Source organism: Teleopsis dalmanni, chromosome 2, assembly GCF_002237135.1.
Source record: "Teleopsis dalmanni isolate 2A chromosome 2, ASM223713v2, whole genome shotgun sequence".
Classification (NCBI taxonomy): Eukaryota; Metazoa; Arthropoda; class Insecta; order Diptera; family Diopsidae; genus Teleopsis; species Teleopsis dalmanni.
In genome coordinates, this window is record NC_051847.1 from 119,128,080 (window position 1) to 119,143,314 (window position 15,235).

At 31.2% G+C, this 15,235-nt stretch overlaps 2 protein-coding genes across 2 annotated transcripts in view; both read right to left on the minus strand.

The window, feature by feature from the left end:
- Positions 1 to 320: 320 nt before the first annotated feature.
- On the minus strand, positions 321 to 5,729 carry LOC119680834 (MAU2 chromatid cohesion factor homolog). The gene is made up of 3 exons (XM_038093829.1): positions 4,644 to 5,729; positions 3,956 to 4,583; positions 321 to 1,017 (listed from the first exon to the last, which is right to left on the minus strand). Exons 1-3 carry the CDS (start codon positions 5,422 to 5,424, stop codon positions 453 to 455), a joined length of 1,974 nt encoding a protein of 657 aa, XP_037949757.1. The 5' UTR covers positions 5,425 to 5,729; the 3' UTR covers positions 321 to 452.
- Positions 5,730 to 11,234: 5,505 nt separating this feature from the next.
- LOC119675566 overlaps positions 11,235 to 15,235 on the minus strand; it is a 32,031-nt gene continuing 28,030 nt past the window's right edge. The window contains exon 5 of the mRNA XM_038086772.1: positions 11,235 to 14,870. Coding sequence (XP_037942700.1) covers positions 11,430 to 14,870 — 3,441 coding nt within the window. The 3' untranslated portion in view covers positions 11,235 to 11,429. The remainder of the gene's footprint in view (positions 14,871 to 15,235) is intronic.

Genomic DNA, 15,235 nt, shown 5'->3' on the forward strand with positions numbered 1-15,235 from the left:
TTATATTTAGTCAAAATAAAAATATTTTCAAAGTCCACTGATAATGGATGGTGGATAGGGATGTTGCCATTTGCCAATATTTGAAACAGTTAATAAATTTCATATAATTATGTTAACTTATTCAATGCGATAACTCATATATTTATGAAGAATAAGTGATTGATCTATATATTATAGGTTTAACTGAAAACGAACCATTTTTTCAGTCCCTCAAAGCTCGGTTTAAGCGCAAAACACTGTATTCAATTTTTTATTCAAATCAAAACAATCTAGCTCGCAAAGATTATTAAAAATGATTTTATTATATAAAGAATATTGCAGTAAAAAATAAATAAAAAAAAAATAAAAATAAAAGAATATTTGTAGAAATATAAAAAAATTGCTAAACTTATCAATAACTATAACTTAGGTTTACAAAAATATACTTACACTTCTCTTAATATCTAGTAGTACTATTTATAAAATTGTCCATATTGCTGCATATGTTGTATATGATGTTGTGGTTGTAGATGATGTTGATGTTGTTGGATTTGTTGTTGCTGATGCTGTTGCTGTTGCTGCTGCTGCTGAAGTATTGTTGGCTGTTGTGTTAGTTGTACTATTGAAGAGTTACTGGTACTTGCTTGAACTACACCCGCCATATCACCACCAGCGTTACTAGTTTTGGGCGGCACACCACTAAGCCAATTTATTAAGCTATGATGCACGCTTTGCATACATTTTCGTTGATCAGCAATTAGGTTCTCTGAGTATTTGACATGATTTGCATATGCTTCTTTTTCGTGTTGCACATCCTTTGACATACGGTGCAAATCTTTAAGTATAGCCGAACCCCAAAGCTGCACATGTATGTCGGGTATTTTGGAAGCTAATTGCATGGCAGGTGTTACCATATTCATACTTTCCTTTGAGTTTCCGATGCTAAGGAAGACATGCGAAAGCAGTACAAGTGAGCAGGAAGTCAAACGATTCAAGTCTTCTGCATTAGCCATTTTTAACGTTTCTCGTAGGAAGCGCCTACAAAGAGCAAAAGTTCAATAAGACCATTTCAACAGATAATATAAAAAAATAAATAAAGGTTTTCAACTGAAGATTATGAACTGCATCTATTAAGGACGCTTCAGACTACAAGCAAAATAAAATTAATGAAAATTTTTCATCTCTATTATGATTAAAATGTAGTATATCTTATCGTTTTACATTATCATAAGTGCTAAGATAATTAATCCAAAACACCGGCAAACGAAAAATGCAATATCTATAAGCTTTATCTGTATACTAAATAAATACATATATATAAGCATAATAAAATTAATTATAAAACTCAGTAATCACAAATGTAAGAATTTTGTAGAAGGCGGTATGAAATAGTATATCGAGTACTGCTGCTTAATTCATTTACTTACTCTGGAATTGCTTTATGCAAGTAAATCTGTTCATATACTTTTACAACAAAATAACAAAACTTCAAGTTAGAACAATATAAGTGAGTGGGTCAGTTGGCTAACTACCACGGACTCTGAGTTTTCAATTTGGCAAAGTACTATATAAAGTAAAAACTTGGTATTTGCAGTTTAAAAATTATTTACGAATAATTATATATAAAAAATATTTTTAAGAAAGATGACTGATGACGGATATTTGGCAATACTGAAAACAGCTGTATGCACAGCCAAAAATTCAATTGATTAATCATAAAAAATTTTGTTGTTATGATTCACTACTATTCAAAAATTCTTTTTATTAAAAACTATTGTTCTATTTACATTTTGAAACGACTCATCTGCATAGATGAATTGCAGAACATTTATGCCTTGGTTACGTCTGAAATAAGAGACTTCAGAACACGCTGATTTCGATATACAAGTTAGTTAGTTAGTTGTGGTGGAGAGAGAACGAATCCTCCTCAAATAGCTAAGAATGAAAGCCGTTTTGAATCCACAAAAACCTTGTAATAGTGGATAGTAGATAGAGGGTCAAACTAGAACCAACCAGAGGCATTAATAAAGGCAATATATGCAAACTTAAATAAAATTGTGGTGTTAATCATCTAGTTGGAGAATGTCAAATATTAGATAATTATAAATACTTTATCGTAAATAAACTCTACCTCAACTTAAAAGAAGTGCTATATATTTTAAATATCTGAAATTAAAGAGTATTAACTATATCAAAATATAATGTGGTCCATATGTAACCTCTAAGTAAAAGGCGAGATTATACATTTACAGGGATAATGTCAAATTTTTAAAGAATTATTTCAATAAATTCTCGTTTGACTTCCAAAAAGTATTATAAGTTCTATGAGATTGGAATTGTCGGACATTAACTGCATATAGTAATATATATTAGATGTACGATATATATATTGATAAAGATAATTTAATATATTATATAGATTATATAGATAAATCAGAGTCACCAAGACTCTGACAAATGTTGAAATTTGCGTAGCTGCCGTAGCAATACCCATATATATTTTGTATTTATTGAATTACAAATTTTTTGAATAACATTAAAAATAATAAAGAACTAATACTACTTGAAAAATAAACAATGACTGTGATGGAAGTTCCCAAGCAAATTGTAACACTATCACATTAACCTAATGTAACATTTTGTAACAAAAAATGAATTCCAAGTTAAACAAAAAGACTTTCTGTCTTATTCTAGTCTAAAAATCATAAATTCATAGAAGTTTGTCAATGTATCTTAGGGTATTTCTATATTTCTTAAACCTTCTAGTTGCACTCATTGCTAGAGCGTTTTTGCTGAAGAGATGCGGTAAAATAAATATATTTACCGATACATTTGTGGACGCAAAATAGTTATGTATGGTAACCATCAGAGCCATACTTTCAAGTCTCTAAAGTTTTAGCGATCCACGGGGCATGAATGACCTTGCTTGAAGTGTGTTCAAGGTCAGTGCTACTAATGAGTCTCCTTCCATATTAGGTCTTGATAAGTAAGTATAAATGCAATAAAACTAAACCTATTGTCGATAGAGCCTTGTTTAAGGTGTTATCTTTTAGTGGAAGGTAATATGTATATGATATCTATTATAGATTGTTTGTGACATTGTTTCAAATAAATTATGAATTTTTAATTTAACAATTATTTTACAAAACTTTTACTATAAACTTTTACTTTAAATTTTGAGGCATTTTCTGTTACACTTTTTCAGGTTAAACTATAAAAAAATGTTTATATTTTTTAAATAATGATAAAAGAGTTTCATACATTGCACACACTATCAGGAAAATCAGTTATCATTTATTGAAGTTGTAAGAGATAACTGACAGCGAAAAATTATCCAAAACGCGTAAGCTTTATTTTTGCATAAAAAATTGCTTACAAAAAATCTTTTAGCAAAGTGGAAATCGTTTTTGTGCTTAGTCGAACAAAATCCGTAATATGTAAATGATTCTGTCCCTATATGGCATGTTATATAGCATTATTGGCTCGTTTAAAGATTATAAGAAAATTGATCTCAAAAAAAGAAAAAAACGTTTTCTGTTAAGATAATGTATTGTCATCAGACCATATTGACAGCTGCTCGATCAGGTGTATTCCTTATATTTGGACAGCTATTAGCTTTTCAGAAACCGCAAGCTCATGCACTGGGTGAAGAGAACTGAATTGAAGATAGAAATGATTGATTAGCACACGCTTATTGGGAAGGTCTCACAAATTATTTGTAACAAAGGTATATAAATGTTCTCGAAGTGTTGGAATGATTATGAATGTCAGTTGAAGAAGAATATGTTGAGAAATAAGACAGACTTCGTCAAAATGTTTTTGCAACCAAACTAAAAATATTTAAATCAACAATTTACAATCAATATTATTTTATTTTGTAAACTTAATAAAATAATAATTAATTAATTGTTTTTGTCATTTTTATGAATTAAATAAGATCAGTCTGCATCAAATAATTTTTTTAAATAATACTTACTTTGCTTCATGAAAGCTGCTCTTGTGAAATGCATGCAAACCTTGAACGTAGTAGAATCCGCCCATTAACGCTTGACTACTATATGTATGTGTGTTTTCGGTCGAAACTGCATCTAAAATTTGTTTTAAATCCTGATCTCTTTTTGTGCGCAGATAAATTATGGCCAAATTTAAATTAGCGAATAATTTTAAATCACGTTCACTAGTCTCATGTACACAGGCAAGAAATTGTTTTTCCGCACTTTCAAAGAAGTTTGTGGACATAGAATATAAGCCAACTAAGCAATGTAGCTGTGGTGAATGACGTTTTAATAAATTTGGATTTGACGATTGTAGGCAGACATCACGTGCAGCAGCTATTTCTTTGATTGCTAAATCTCTATTACCCATAACCATACGGCACATGACTATGTGTTCCAATAGTATCACTTTGAACACTGACAGTATTGGTTTGTCGTCTTGTGATTTGAGTTTTTCAATTTGCGTCAGCGCTTTTTCGGTATATTTCTGCGCTTTGTCCATATAACCGGCCATCATTGAGTGTGACACTGTCACTAAATATACCAAAACATAAAGCTGTTCCTTTGGTAACCAAACAAACATCTCAAGGGGATTTTGACCGAATATCACTGAAAATTGGATTTCATAATTATTAATTTATTTCCTTTTATTTGTTATATTAAACTTACACTCATCAGCAGGCCAGTTTGGCGCCATAATAGTTTGTATTGACATTTGCAATTGTTTTAGACTTGGCTTAACTGTTTTCACTTGTCCTAATGCCAAGTAGTACCACACCTGGAGTACTAAAAAAAATACCTTGAGGTATTCTTTCTGATGTACATTCACTATTTGATTATCTATAATGCCACCGGCGGAATTTAGCAATGCCAACACATCATTTGTTTTGCGTTCAATCATTAATATCATTGCACGTGATAAAAGGAACAAAACTTTTAAATAAGTTGCGCTTTGTTCTTCCGCCGATTCTGCGCCCACTGCAAGCAGCTCAGAGGCAAGTGAGTATTCGCGGTCTGAAGCGTGTATTTGTGATAACTGCAGCAACAGTTTACAATGCCAAAACACGTTATTTTGTGATAATTCTACTGCACGTCGCAACATAGCCTTTGCTAAGGAACTCTGTTCAGTCTGCAGGTGCAATTGCGCCAGCAGTGACGCGGTATCGAATTTGACATCATCAAAATTGAGCAGCGATTCTGATAGTTTCCAAGCTGTCTCGAGATGACTACGTGCCAAGTCGATATTTCGTGTGTACGCCATTAATATCTGTCCCATTTGCAAGTGTGTACGAGCCTCCACTTTCGTTGGCGGTTGAAACGTGAAGAGCGCCTGCAGGCATTGAATGCATTTCTTTATGTTCGGCGGTTGTGCGGTGCGGAAATATTCTGCCAACCCCAAAAGCGATATATAACATGCATCTTGTGAGGCAGTAGCACTCGTAGAGGCCATAGTAGACGCTCAAATATTGTATTTAATTGTAATTGCTAATTATTTTAAATTTATTCCTAATTTACTACATTAGATCACCAAAATGTTAATTTCATTCAGCTGTTTACTTAAAACAACTGTCAAAAAAGCGTCGCGCAGTGTTGATTAATGCTCAATATTTTTGCACATTCTTTAAAACAGGTTTGTTATACAGCGCAATTGCATTCTTCCACGTGTGGTGAAATATAAGTGTGGTAAAATAAAATACGCTGCATTATAATAGCGTAGCCGAGGCATCAGGTCTGTTAATTATTTGAAACTTCGATAGAACATCAACTAAATCGACTTATTACAATGCTTCAAAAAATTTAAATTAAAAGAGTTGTTTAAAGTGCTTAAAAATCCTACATGATGACATATGAATGAAAATAAAAAATTAATAAAAGTATCATTTTCATTTGATTTTTTACTTATTTATTTATTATTGTTAGGGTTGTGGCATTGCGACCGTCGGGTCTATCTCTAAGCACTGTTACATCAATAAAAAGTAATATAGAACCTACTTCACAGAGTTTTATTGCCTCTTCCGTAAAAATATAAATTTTCAGGAGTCTATTTCATATGTGCATTGGCGCAGAGCATTCTAACAGCATGTGTGTGACCGACTCCTCATTCGACTTCACAGAATTTATAGTTTGCATCCGTAAGTATACCCAGTCTTGTGAGGTGATGTTTTAGTTTAGGTAGGTTCATACAATCTGGTATCTCTTATTGTTATTGGCACCAATAATTTGGATTATTTTAATCCTGATATATTATCCTAGTAATGCTTTTAATTTTTTTTTATTTTACTTTTCACTTTTTTATATTTTTTACTTTTTTTAGCCATTTTTTTTCCTAACACAAAAGAAGTAAGAAATAAAATCAGCTGGTTTAACTGAATAACCTAGAATTCAGAGTCCAGCTCCTTTTGAATTCCCCCATTATTTGCTATCTTAAACGGTTTAGATTTTGCTTTTGGTATAATTATGTAAAGTCGTATAACAATAAACCAAGCTCACTTAGTGGATTTAACAACTTTACAATGTTGATCACACATTAATTCTGTAATAATATATATAATTAAGAACTGTGTAATATTAATAAGGTAAGTGCACCAATTATTATCACAGATTAGTAAAGAAAAATAATATGAAATGAAATAATATGACATGATTTGAAATATCTGATATTTAGAGAAGATCATTTACTTCCGTTTTCTTTATTACTTTCGGACTCAAAAGCGTTAACCAATTTTTGCTCCGAATTAGACGTTAAAGCAATTAATTGGAACTCTTTTGCAAAGACGGCAAAAATTTCATATAAAAGAAAATGACATAAAGTTCCTACAAACTAAACAAAGACGAAATAACTATAACATAAAAATTATTTTAATGTGAATATTTTCTTGCCGAAAGTGACGCGTCTTATACTATTTAAAAGTTAAAAGGGCTCGAATAAAAGTGAAAAGACAATAACGAAAATTTTAGTTTATTTGTTGATATTTAGCTTTTAATTAGTTTATACTCCGTATATAACTTGTTTGGACTGCAAGTGCCCGGCTTCTCAAATTACAAGCTTTCAATGCTCAAATTCCAAGTTTTTTATCACTTCGAACCCTTCCAACTAAAAAATTATTTTATTTTTGTTATGAATGTGTGGTGAACTCAATAATGGACAAAATTAATTTAATAAATTTTATTAAATAACTTAAATCGAAACTTTTATGCACACATTTCTTTCTGATTAGAGAAAGTTTCAAATATTGCTAATAAAATGTCGACGTTTACTCGAGATAACTTTGAGGTAATAGCAATTAATATAAGTGGTGAATATAGTATATAGGTATGATGAATATATATAGAAGCTATATAATTATTCTTGATTTCAATTTTATTTTTTGTTTTTAAAGGAGTTGCACTTTTCTGTTGCGTACACAACCAAATAGTTAATATATATTAATATATAAAAATATTAAATAATGTATAAATAAATAAATAAATAAATAAATAAATAAATAAATAAAAATGCAAATTTGAGTTGCATTAGGTATAAGTATTTATTCAGCATTTTTAGAACTTTTCTTTTACAATTTGAGAGGTATACTAAAGTTAATATTTATAACTCTGACATGTAATAACTTTTAAATTTTTATAATATTATATATCGTTAATTATAATGTGTATATATATATATTAAATGATTTCAAATTTATATTCTTATTATTATGGTAAAAATTTCTGCATTAATTTTCTTTAAGACGTTGACTAGCTAAAAACACATTCACAGTCGCGCAATTTATAATACAATATAATATATATATATAACGTTATTTAATTAAAATTAAATAATTCATTTTATAGTTATTAGTCTAAATATGCAAATTAATAAAAATATGTTTATTTGTTTATTAAAAGAAAAAACATTTTAAAAATAAAAAGAATTATAAAATTTTGTGAAAAAGTTTAACTTGATACAGTTTTAGTTAAAACAGTTTTAATTAAAAAATTTTTTATGGAAAATTTAAGTAATATAACTAACTAAACAATTGTATATAATTGATACTGAAAACTTAAAGAAAAGTGATTGTTGAAGGAGACAACTCCTTCAGATTTTATTAAAAACTGAAGAATATATCAAAAATATTAAGTGTGGTTGCTAATTTTTAAGGAATTTCATAAAGTCATGAATCAATAAATTTTCAAAATAATGAAAATATTTTAATTATGCTTTTAATTAAATATTTTATTTCTTATTTTTCAATTTAGTGATAAAATAAAGAGACTGATTGTATATTATCCACGTATATAATTTCTTAAAATTTCTGCAGATAATGGCTAAATGCTTTTTAAATTATTTTATGATATTAACGAAACTAATTAGCGAAACTAAAAGTATTTAATGACTTTTTTTAAATAATATTCAAATATCCATCTTGTCAAAAATAAAGTTTATAACATGTAAAATCAGAATATGTAATCAAAAGTTATAATCTAGACTCATTTCTCCAAAAAGTTTTATTTCAACTGTTTTAGGTTCACACAATAAAAAGTGTGTTTAAAATTTTGGAAGAATATTTAGTATATTATTTCATTTTAATTCTTTCACAAATAAACAAAATAATAATAAACCTACACACATATTTTTTATATATTTAATTATAATGGTTTTTAAGTTCATTATTAAACGATGAACTTATGTTGTTTTGTGTGGGGAATAATATTTTAAAATATTATGAATGATTTTGAAGGTTATTCTTGCAGTGGGGAAATATATAAACACAAAAAAGATATGGAAAAAAATCTAATTGGCTTGTTTATAAAAATTTCTCTCCAACTCCAATTATATGTATTATTAATTGATTAATTATGGTTATTATGTGTGTTGAAAATTTAATATAAAAAAATAATATTTCAACCTTATTCTGAATGCAGTCGTAAATAATTAATATGTATATGATAATAAAAGTAACTTAGATATATTTTTTCTATATATTCGTATTTAATTAGAAATTTTTTCAAATTTATGACTAAATGATGGACGTATGAAGTTTAGTGTGGTGAAAATATTTTAGGAATATTTTTAGTTGTTATTTTAACCTCCCCGAAAGGAGTCTTACTTATATAAAGTTAACATTAAATTATATAAATATATGTTTTATGGAGAAGCAAACAGACGATATGGATATTAAATTCCCCATCCATTGAACAAATATTATATATATGTATATGCATTAACAATTTGTACAATGTATGTAATATTTATTAAAATTTTGTTGACAATTCGATTATGGTTTTATTAATAACGGTATTATAAACAGTCGTTGTGGTAAATAACATAAATATATGAATAACCTGTAGGTTTGTTAAAATATTTTAAATAGTGCTATGCTTTCAGATACAGTATTTTTTACATCTATTTATGTAATTGTTTTCTTCTTAGGTTTATTAATGAATTAAAATATTTTATTTTTAAATTACAATATTCATTATTATTACATATTAGTTTAGATTTTTTTTGTAATTTAAATTTATTTAAACATAAATTAATTTCTCTTTTGAACCATCTAGTACCTTCAAAATTACGTATATAAATGTTTTCCCTCAATTGTTTCCCATATTTAATTTATTAATGTTTCTCTCTTTTGACGTTATTTTTTAATAATGTATTTTTAAAGTATATTATGGAAAAAAAAACATTTTAATATGTGTAACTGAATATATCAAAAGCCAAATACGGACCACGTCTCTATGTGATACATACTCGTATATTATCATATATACCAGTATATTGTATATTGAAATAATGGTTAGGTTAAGTGGCGGTGTAGGTGGAGATCTGTGCATTAAAGCTCACTTAAGCACAGATAATGGCTTTAGATCTGAAGAATCCACTTTAAGGTAACAGTCCCAAACATCTAGGGCAAGAACAGAGTTCTTTTGAGAAAGTGTGGCTACATTATTCCAATGAAAGGTAACCAATTTAAAAAGTCTATAAATTTTTTAGCTAACAAGCTATATGAGGTGGATTATAGTTTCCTTCTTTTTCGTAAAACAGCAGCCACAAAAAAATCGTTACGCTTTCTGTACACTTAGAGAGATCTCAGTACCAATAAAGTAGTACTGAGTTGGTTTCGCTTTAATTGAAGCAACTTTCGAGCAATATCCAACTACGAATTTAGTCTATTTTTAAAATGTGTACTATTCATCACTTTATGTGAATAAATAATAGATCAATAGTAAATAAAATTGGTTTGTAAAATGCGTAAAACTATGCAAATAATTAAAATAAAAGATATTACAGTTATATGCTATATACAAATACTGATTTCTAATAAAAAATTACAAAGATGGGAAATCACGTTCATTCACCTTGGTTCAAAGAACTAAAAACATTTTACGAAAAGGGAAATCCATTTTAAATATACCGAGATGCAACAGGGTTTAGGAGAGTTTTACGCTGAAAATATGCAGTCCTCTTATCCATTATCCATAAAAACATTCTACGAAAAGAGAAATCCATTTTAAATATACCGAGATACAATAGGGTTTAGGAGAGTTTTACGCCGAAAATATGCAGTCCTCTTATCCATACCTCTTATTTTGAAGAACAAATTCATTGGTCCACATTTGCTAGTGATGAATGAAAACCACCTGCTTTTTCTTGAAATGGATATTTATAGTGACGTAAAAATTCAAATAAAAGTTTTACTTCTTAATTAAGTTTACATAATTCCGGTGGCAAAAGAAATTTTGTAAACATTTTCTTGACAGTCTGACGAGTCAACAGTCTCATCAGACTGTTTCATCTGTGACTTCTAATGACTTTTGTTATATTCTGTTACATTGTTTTTATTCTAAATTTCGTTCTATCTCGTTCTTACAAATTGCATCTAATTTTCACACTCTTACTAAATATTATTTATATATCATTATTAAATAAGTTTCTTTCTCTTAAATAAATGACTTATTTAAAGTAAATATTAAATTTAACAATTCCTTTAATTCTCTTAATTAATAAAAATTATTTTTAATTAAAAACAATAAATTGTTCATATGTTAAAGCTACGAAATGCACAGAATGTTTTAGAAAATAATTTTTACATATTTAATTATTTGTTTCTTATTTTTTTGTTTTATTTTTTTTTTGTGTAAACTAACGTTTGTGTATATCGTATAAATATCGTTGAAAAATCGTTAAGTATTTGAGTACGAGTATCTCTGATCTCTTAAGTATATAAATTTGTCTTAATTTTCTTTTTAATTAGTTGCTAGGTTAATAAAGTTTATAAATTAAGTTAACTAAGCTGAAACGATTTCGTTAGTATTTGAGCTTATTTAGGCTAAATTCAAAAGGATTTTTTACACGTTTTAATTGTGGTTTTAGTTCAACTAGTAATTACGGAATTATGCGAGTAGTTAAGTATTATAATGATATATATTAAAACTACAAATGTTTACACTAGTAACTAGTAGTGAGTAAAGTACTCATATAGTCCAAACTTGAACTTTCTCTGCTACCACACACCAGCTGGCACGTTCGTAGTACGAGGACACAATGTGCAGACTGGTCACATGATGATTTATCAAGGCGTCCAGTTCGCCTTCTCTGAAAACATGATAGTAACGATGATGTGTTGTAGCGCCACCTTGTGACGGACTGTCAAGGGATGTTGTCGAGCTGTTTGAATGTTCCCAAGACTCAGTCGATTGGCGATTTTCCAAACCCTGTGTTTGTTGTTCTGATTGTTTTTGTTGCTTATCTGATTTTAACTTATTTTTTTGTGCTTGTATTTGTTGTTGTTTTTGGTTTTGTTTGTCTTTCAAGTTATCCTCTAAGGAATCACACTTGATCGTATTGCGACTAGTTTTGCGAGCATATTCCTGAATATTTTTACCACCTAGTGTTTTTGATTCTTCAGCAGTAGATGCTGTTTTTGTTGTAGCTTCTAATTCCTCATCCTCTTCTTCTTCAAATATAATATCATGTTCAATGTCTTCAATTTCATCTTCATCACGCACTGAAGAATCGCCGTCATCTTGCAGCAGATATGCAGTTTCAGGATTTAAATTATAGTGCCGATTGCGCTTATAATTGAATTTAGATATCTTGCAGTTCTCGTATAACTGCAGTGTGTAGCTACGTTCATTCTCTTCTTCATCCTCTTCTTCATCTTCTTCATGTATAGTAAAACTACGTGTTTGCGAAGATAACGATGATGTGGATGATGAAGTGGGTGATTGTTGCAAACTTGGTTGTGTTGATAGATTGGCTAACATAAGTCGTCTTTCCCGTAGTTCCTCACGTAATGCAGTCAAATCTCTTGGTTCACCATTACGTTTCTTTTGACTGCATAGTGGATCATCCAGGTATTCCGCAATGTCGCCAATGCCATCTAAACTGCGACACTCTGCACGGTTGGTCTTATCCTCGATTTCACGTAATAATTGTGCACTCAGTTTCTCTGCGAATTCAACACAATCCTGTTGTGTTTTTGTATTAGTTTTCGCAGATGAACCATTTGCATGTATGGGCAGTATGTTGCAGCTATCATCATTCAAAATGATATCATTTGGTGCTGCGGGATTTATTTTAAGATCTCCGTTGTGATATTGCTGCTGTTGCGCTTTTATGATATGTTCGATATCATCGGTATGCAGCACCTCATTGCTGCTCTCCTCTGCAGTATCTGCTTTTTTATTTTGCTGCTCTTCATTTAGACTGGGTGCAACATTCGATTTGGGTGCACTTATAACGCTGTCAATTGAATCTGGCGATGAGGGTTCACTGGAATCACTGTCCAAGTCATCTGTCGCCGGATTAAACAGTTCTAGTGACAGCAATTTGGGTATAGTGGGTACAGCACTGGAGGCAGCAGATGAACGGCGTACGATTGGATAGTTGGGTCGCTGCAGCTGCAAGGATTGTTGTTTACGAAATTTGGGTATGGGTGGCAGATCCTTTATGGTTTGCCGTGTTATTTTGTGTAAGTTACCATTTACATTACTTTGCTTCTCAACTTCACTTTTCTTATTTTGCTTGTTGTTGTTGTTATTGTTGTTGATGACTGAGTTTATTTGGCTTGCGTTTGATAAAATTTCTGGTTCCGATTTTTTTATATCAGTTTGTGACTCTTGTTGCTGTTGTTGTTTAGTTTGTGCGTCATGTTGCTTAATGTGGGCCTCATCAAAATTAAAACGATTTTTGCTAATGCCATTTGAAATTATATTCTCGGCACCCTCGGCTAGTGGCTTTGAGGGTGGGGTTAATATGGCCATTGCAGCAGTAACAGCCGCAATGGTTTGTGGTGGCGAAGTAACCGCAGCTTGTGCTGCTGCTGGCGAGTGTGCTGGCGTTGGAGGACATGGCATTATTAGTGGAGAAGTTGGCACAGAAGGTATGCGTGGGTAATGCGTTTGTTGCTGTTGCCCATTCACATGCATGCAGTTCATTTTGTTGCTCGTTTGTTGCTGGTTGCAGCTCTTGCGTTGACAACAATTATTATATACTTGACAGCCGCCATTGCTGGAAGATGAATTACTAGAACTTGAATTGGAGTTTTGGTGCTGTTGTTGGTAATTTAGTTGCTGTTGATGCTGTTCAGGCTTAGGTATGAATATAACAGAAGCGAAACTGTCTTCAGATTCAATACTTGTATCGGATTGCAGACTACTGTCTTTAGAAGAATCCGATCCAGATTCGCGCGAACAGCGGCGTGCTTTGCTCTCTGCGTCCTCGTTTCCATTTACCGAGTTGCTGTTGCAAGTGCTACAAATGTGATGATATGTGCTGCAATAACAGGCCGTAGTGGCACAGTCGTGATTGTTGCAATACACCACTGGACCCGCAAATCTGCTGCTGGCGCTGTTGCATGAAGACTGTTTGTACAGCATTTGTGGAAAGTGGTGATGATGATGATGATGGCTGTGGTGCTGAGGATGCGGACAATGGCTATGCTGCTGTGCATTATTTTGGCTTGTTTTGGGAACTGCCGTACCGTTTGCGGTTTGCGGTGATTTAAAGTTTTGTATGATTTTTGTTAAACCATTTTTTGTTGCGCGCTCCAAGCTGCCCGTTGAGCTTTTTATTTTTGTTGTGAAGCCTTCACGTATTACCTGCAGACGTTTCGAAAACAAGGCCGAACGACATAGAAAAGCTTCATTTAATGACATTTGTTTTTGTATGCGCTTACGGACACGTTCTTTTTCTCGTATACGATTTGCTGCCATTAACTCTTCATTGAGGGAACTTTGCTTACGCAAAAAAATGCTTGCCTGTGCTAATTGGCGTGCTGACAGACCGGAGTGTTGTTGTTGTAAATTTAAGTTAAGTGGTAAGTTGGGATGCTGATTTGAGGTACTACTGTAGTAGCAGCCGCTTTTCATATAGAGACCGTTGTTAACACTATTACTACTACTATTATAGCTACTTATCATATGAAATGGATTTTCTGGCAGTTGATAGTCTTCATCACAAAGCGATTGTTTTTGTTTTATTAGTTTAGGACGGCGACCGAGTGAAGATGAGGCACTAGCGCTTGCACCTACATTGGCTTTGCCTGTTGGTGAATGGCCATTTGCAGCTGTGGTTATGCTAGCACTATTATGGCCGTCGTATGTCGAGAGGAATTGAGCATTTTGAGATGACTTAAGATTTTGTTCGGCATGCAGCAATGGACCACCTAGACTTGGAACACTGGAACGTGAACGTACTATTTGACGAGGTGGTGGATTGAGTATGCTACCTAGGCTACGTGATTTAAGTCCAGCTGAAAGTGGTGGATCGGGAAAATCGTCAAAATCGTCAAGTCGTCGTAGTTCTATTGGTAAGTCTTTGGCATCTTCATAATCTAAGCTGCTGTCATTTTTAGTCTCCTTTGATGTCCATGAATCTAAGAACCAAGCGTGCTTACGACCACCAGCAAGTTTCTATGACAGAGAGAGAGAGAGAGAAGAAATAAGTCAATTAGGTTTTAATGTTAATAAAGTGTTTCCATAAAGATATAGATTTTAATATTTAAAGATCAAATGAAATTCTTTTCCCTATATTAAAATATTATCCGAAATCAACTAAAGGTGTCCACAATTAAGTTGCGGTGTTCACACCTACTTTGTTCGATCTTGCTTAAAGGAATTTATTATTTGATTATTAGAATAAGGTTTGCGATTTAATGTTGAAGTTGACTTAACATGAATATAATTCGTATATGTAGAGTGTAGGAAGTTATTACAATATTCTCTAATATTTTTGAAATTAATGAGATAAATAACGCTTCAGCATTTTTTTCAACGAA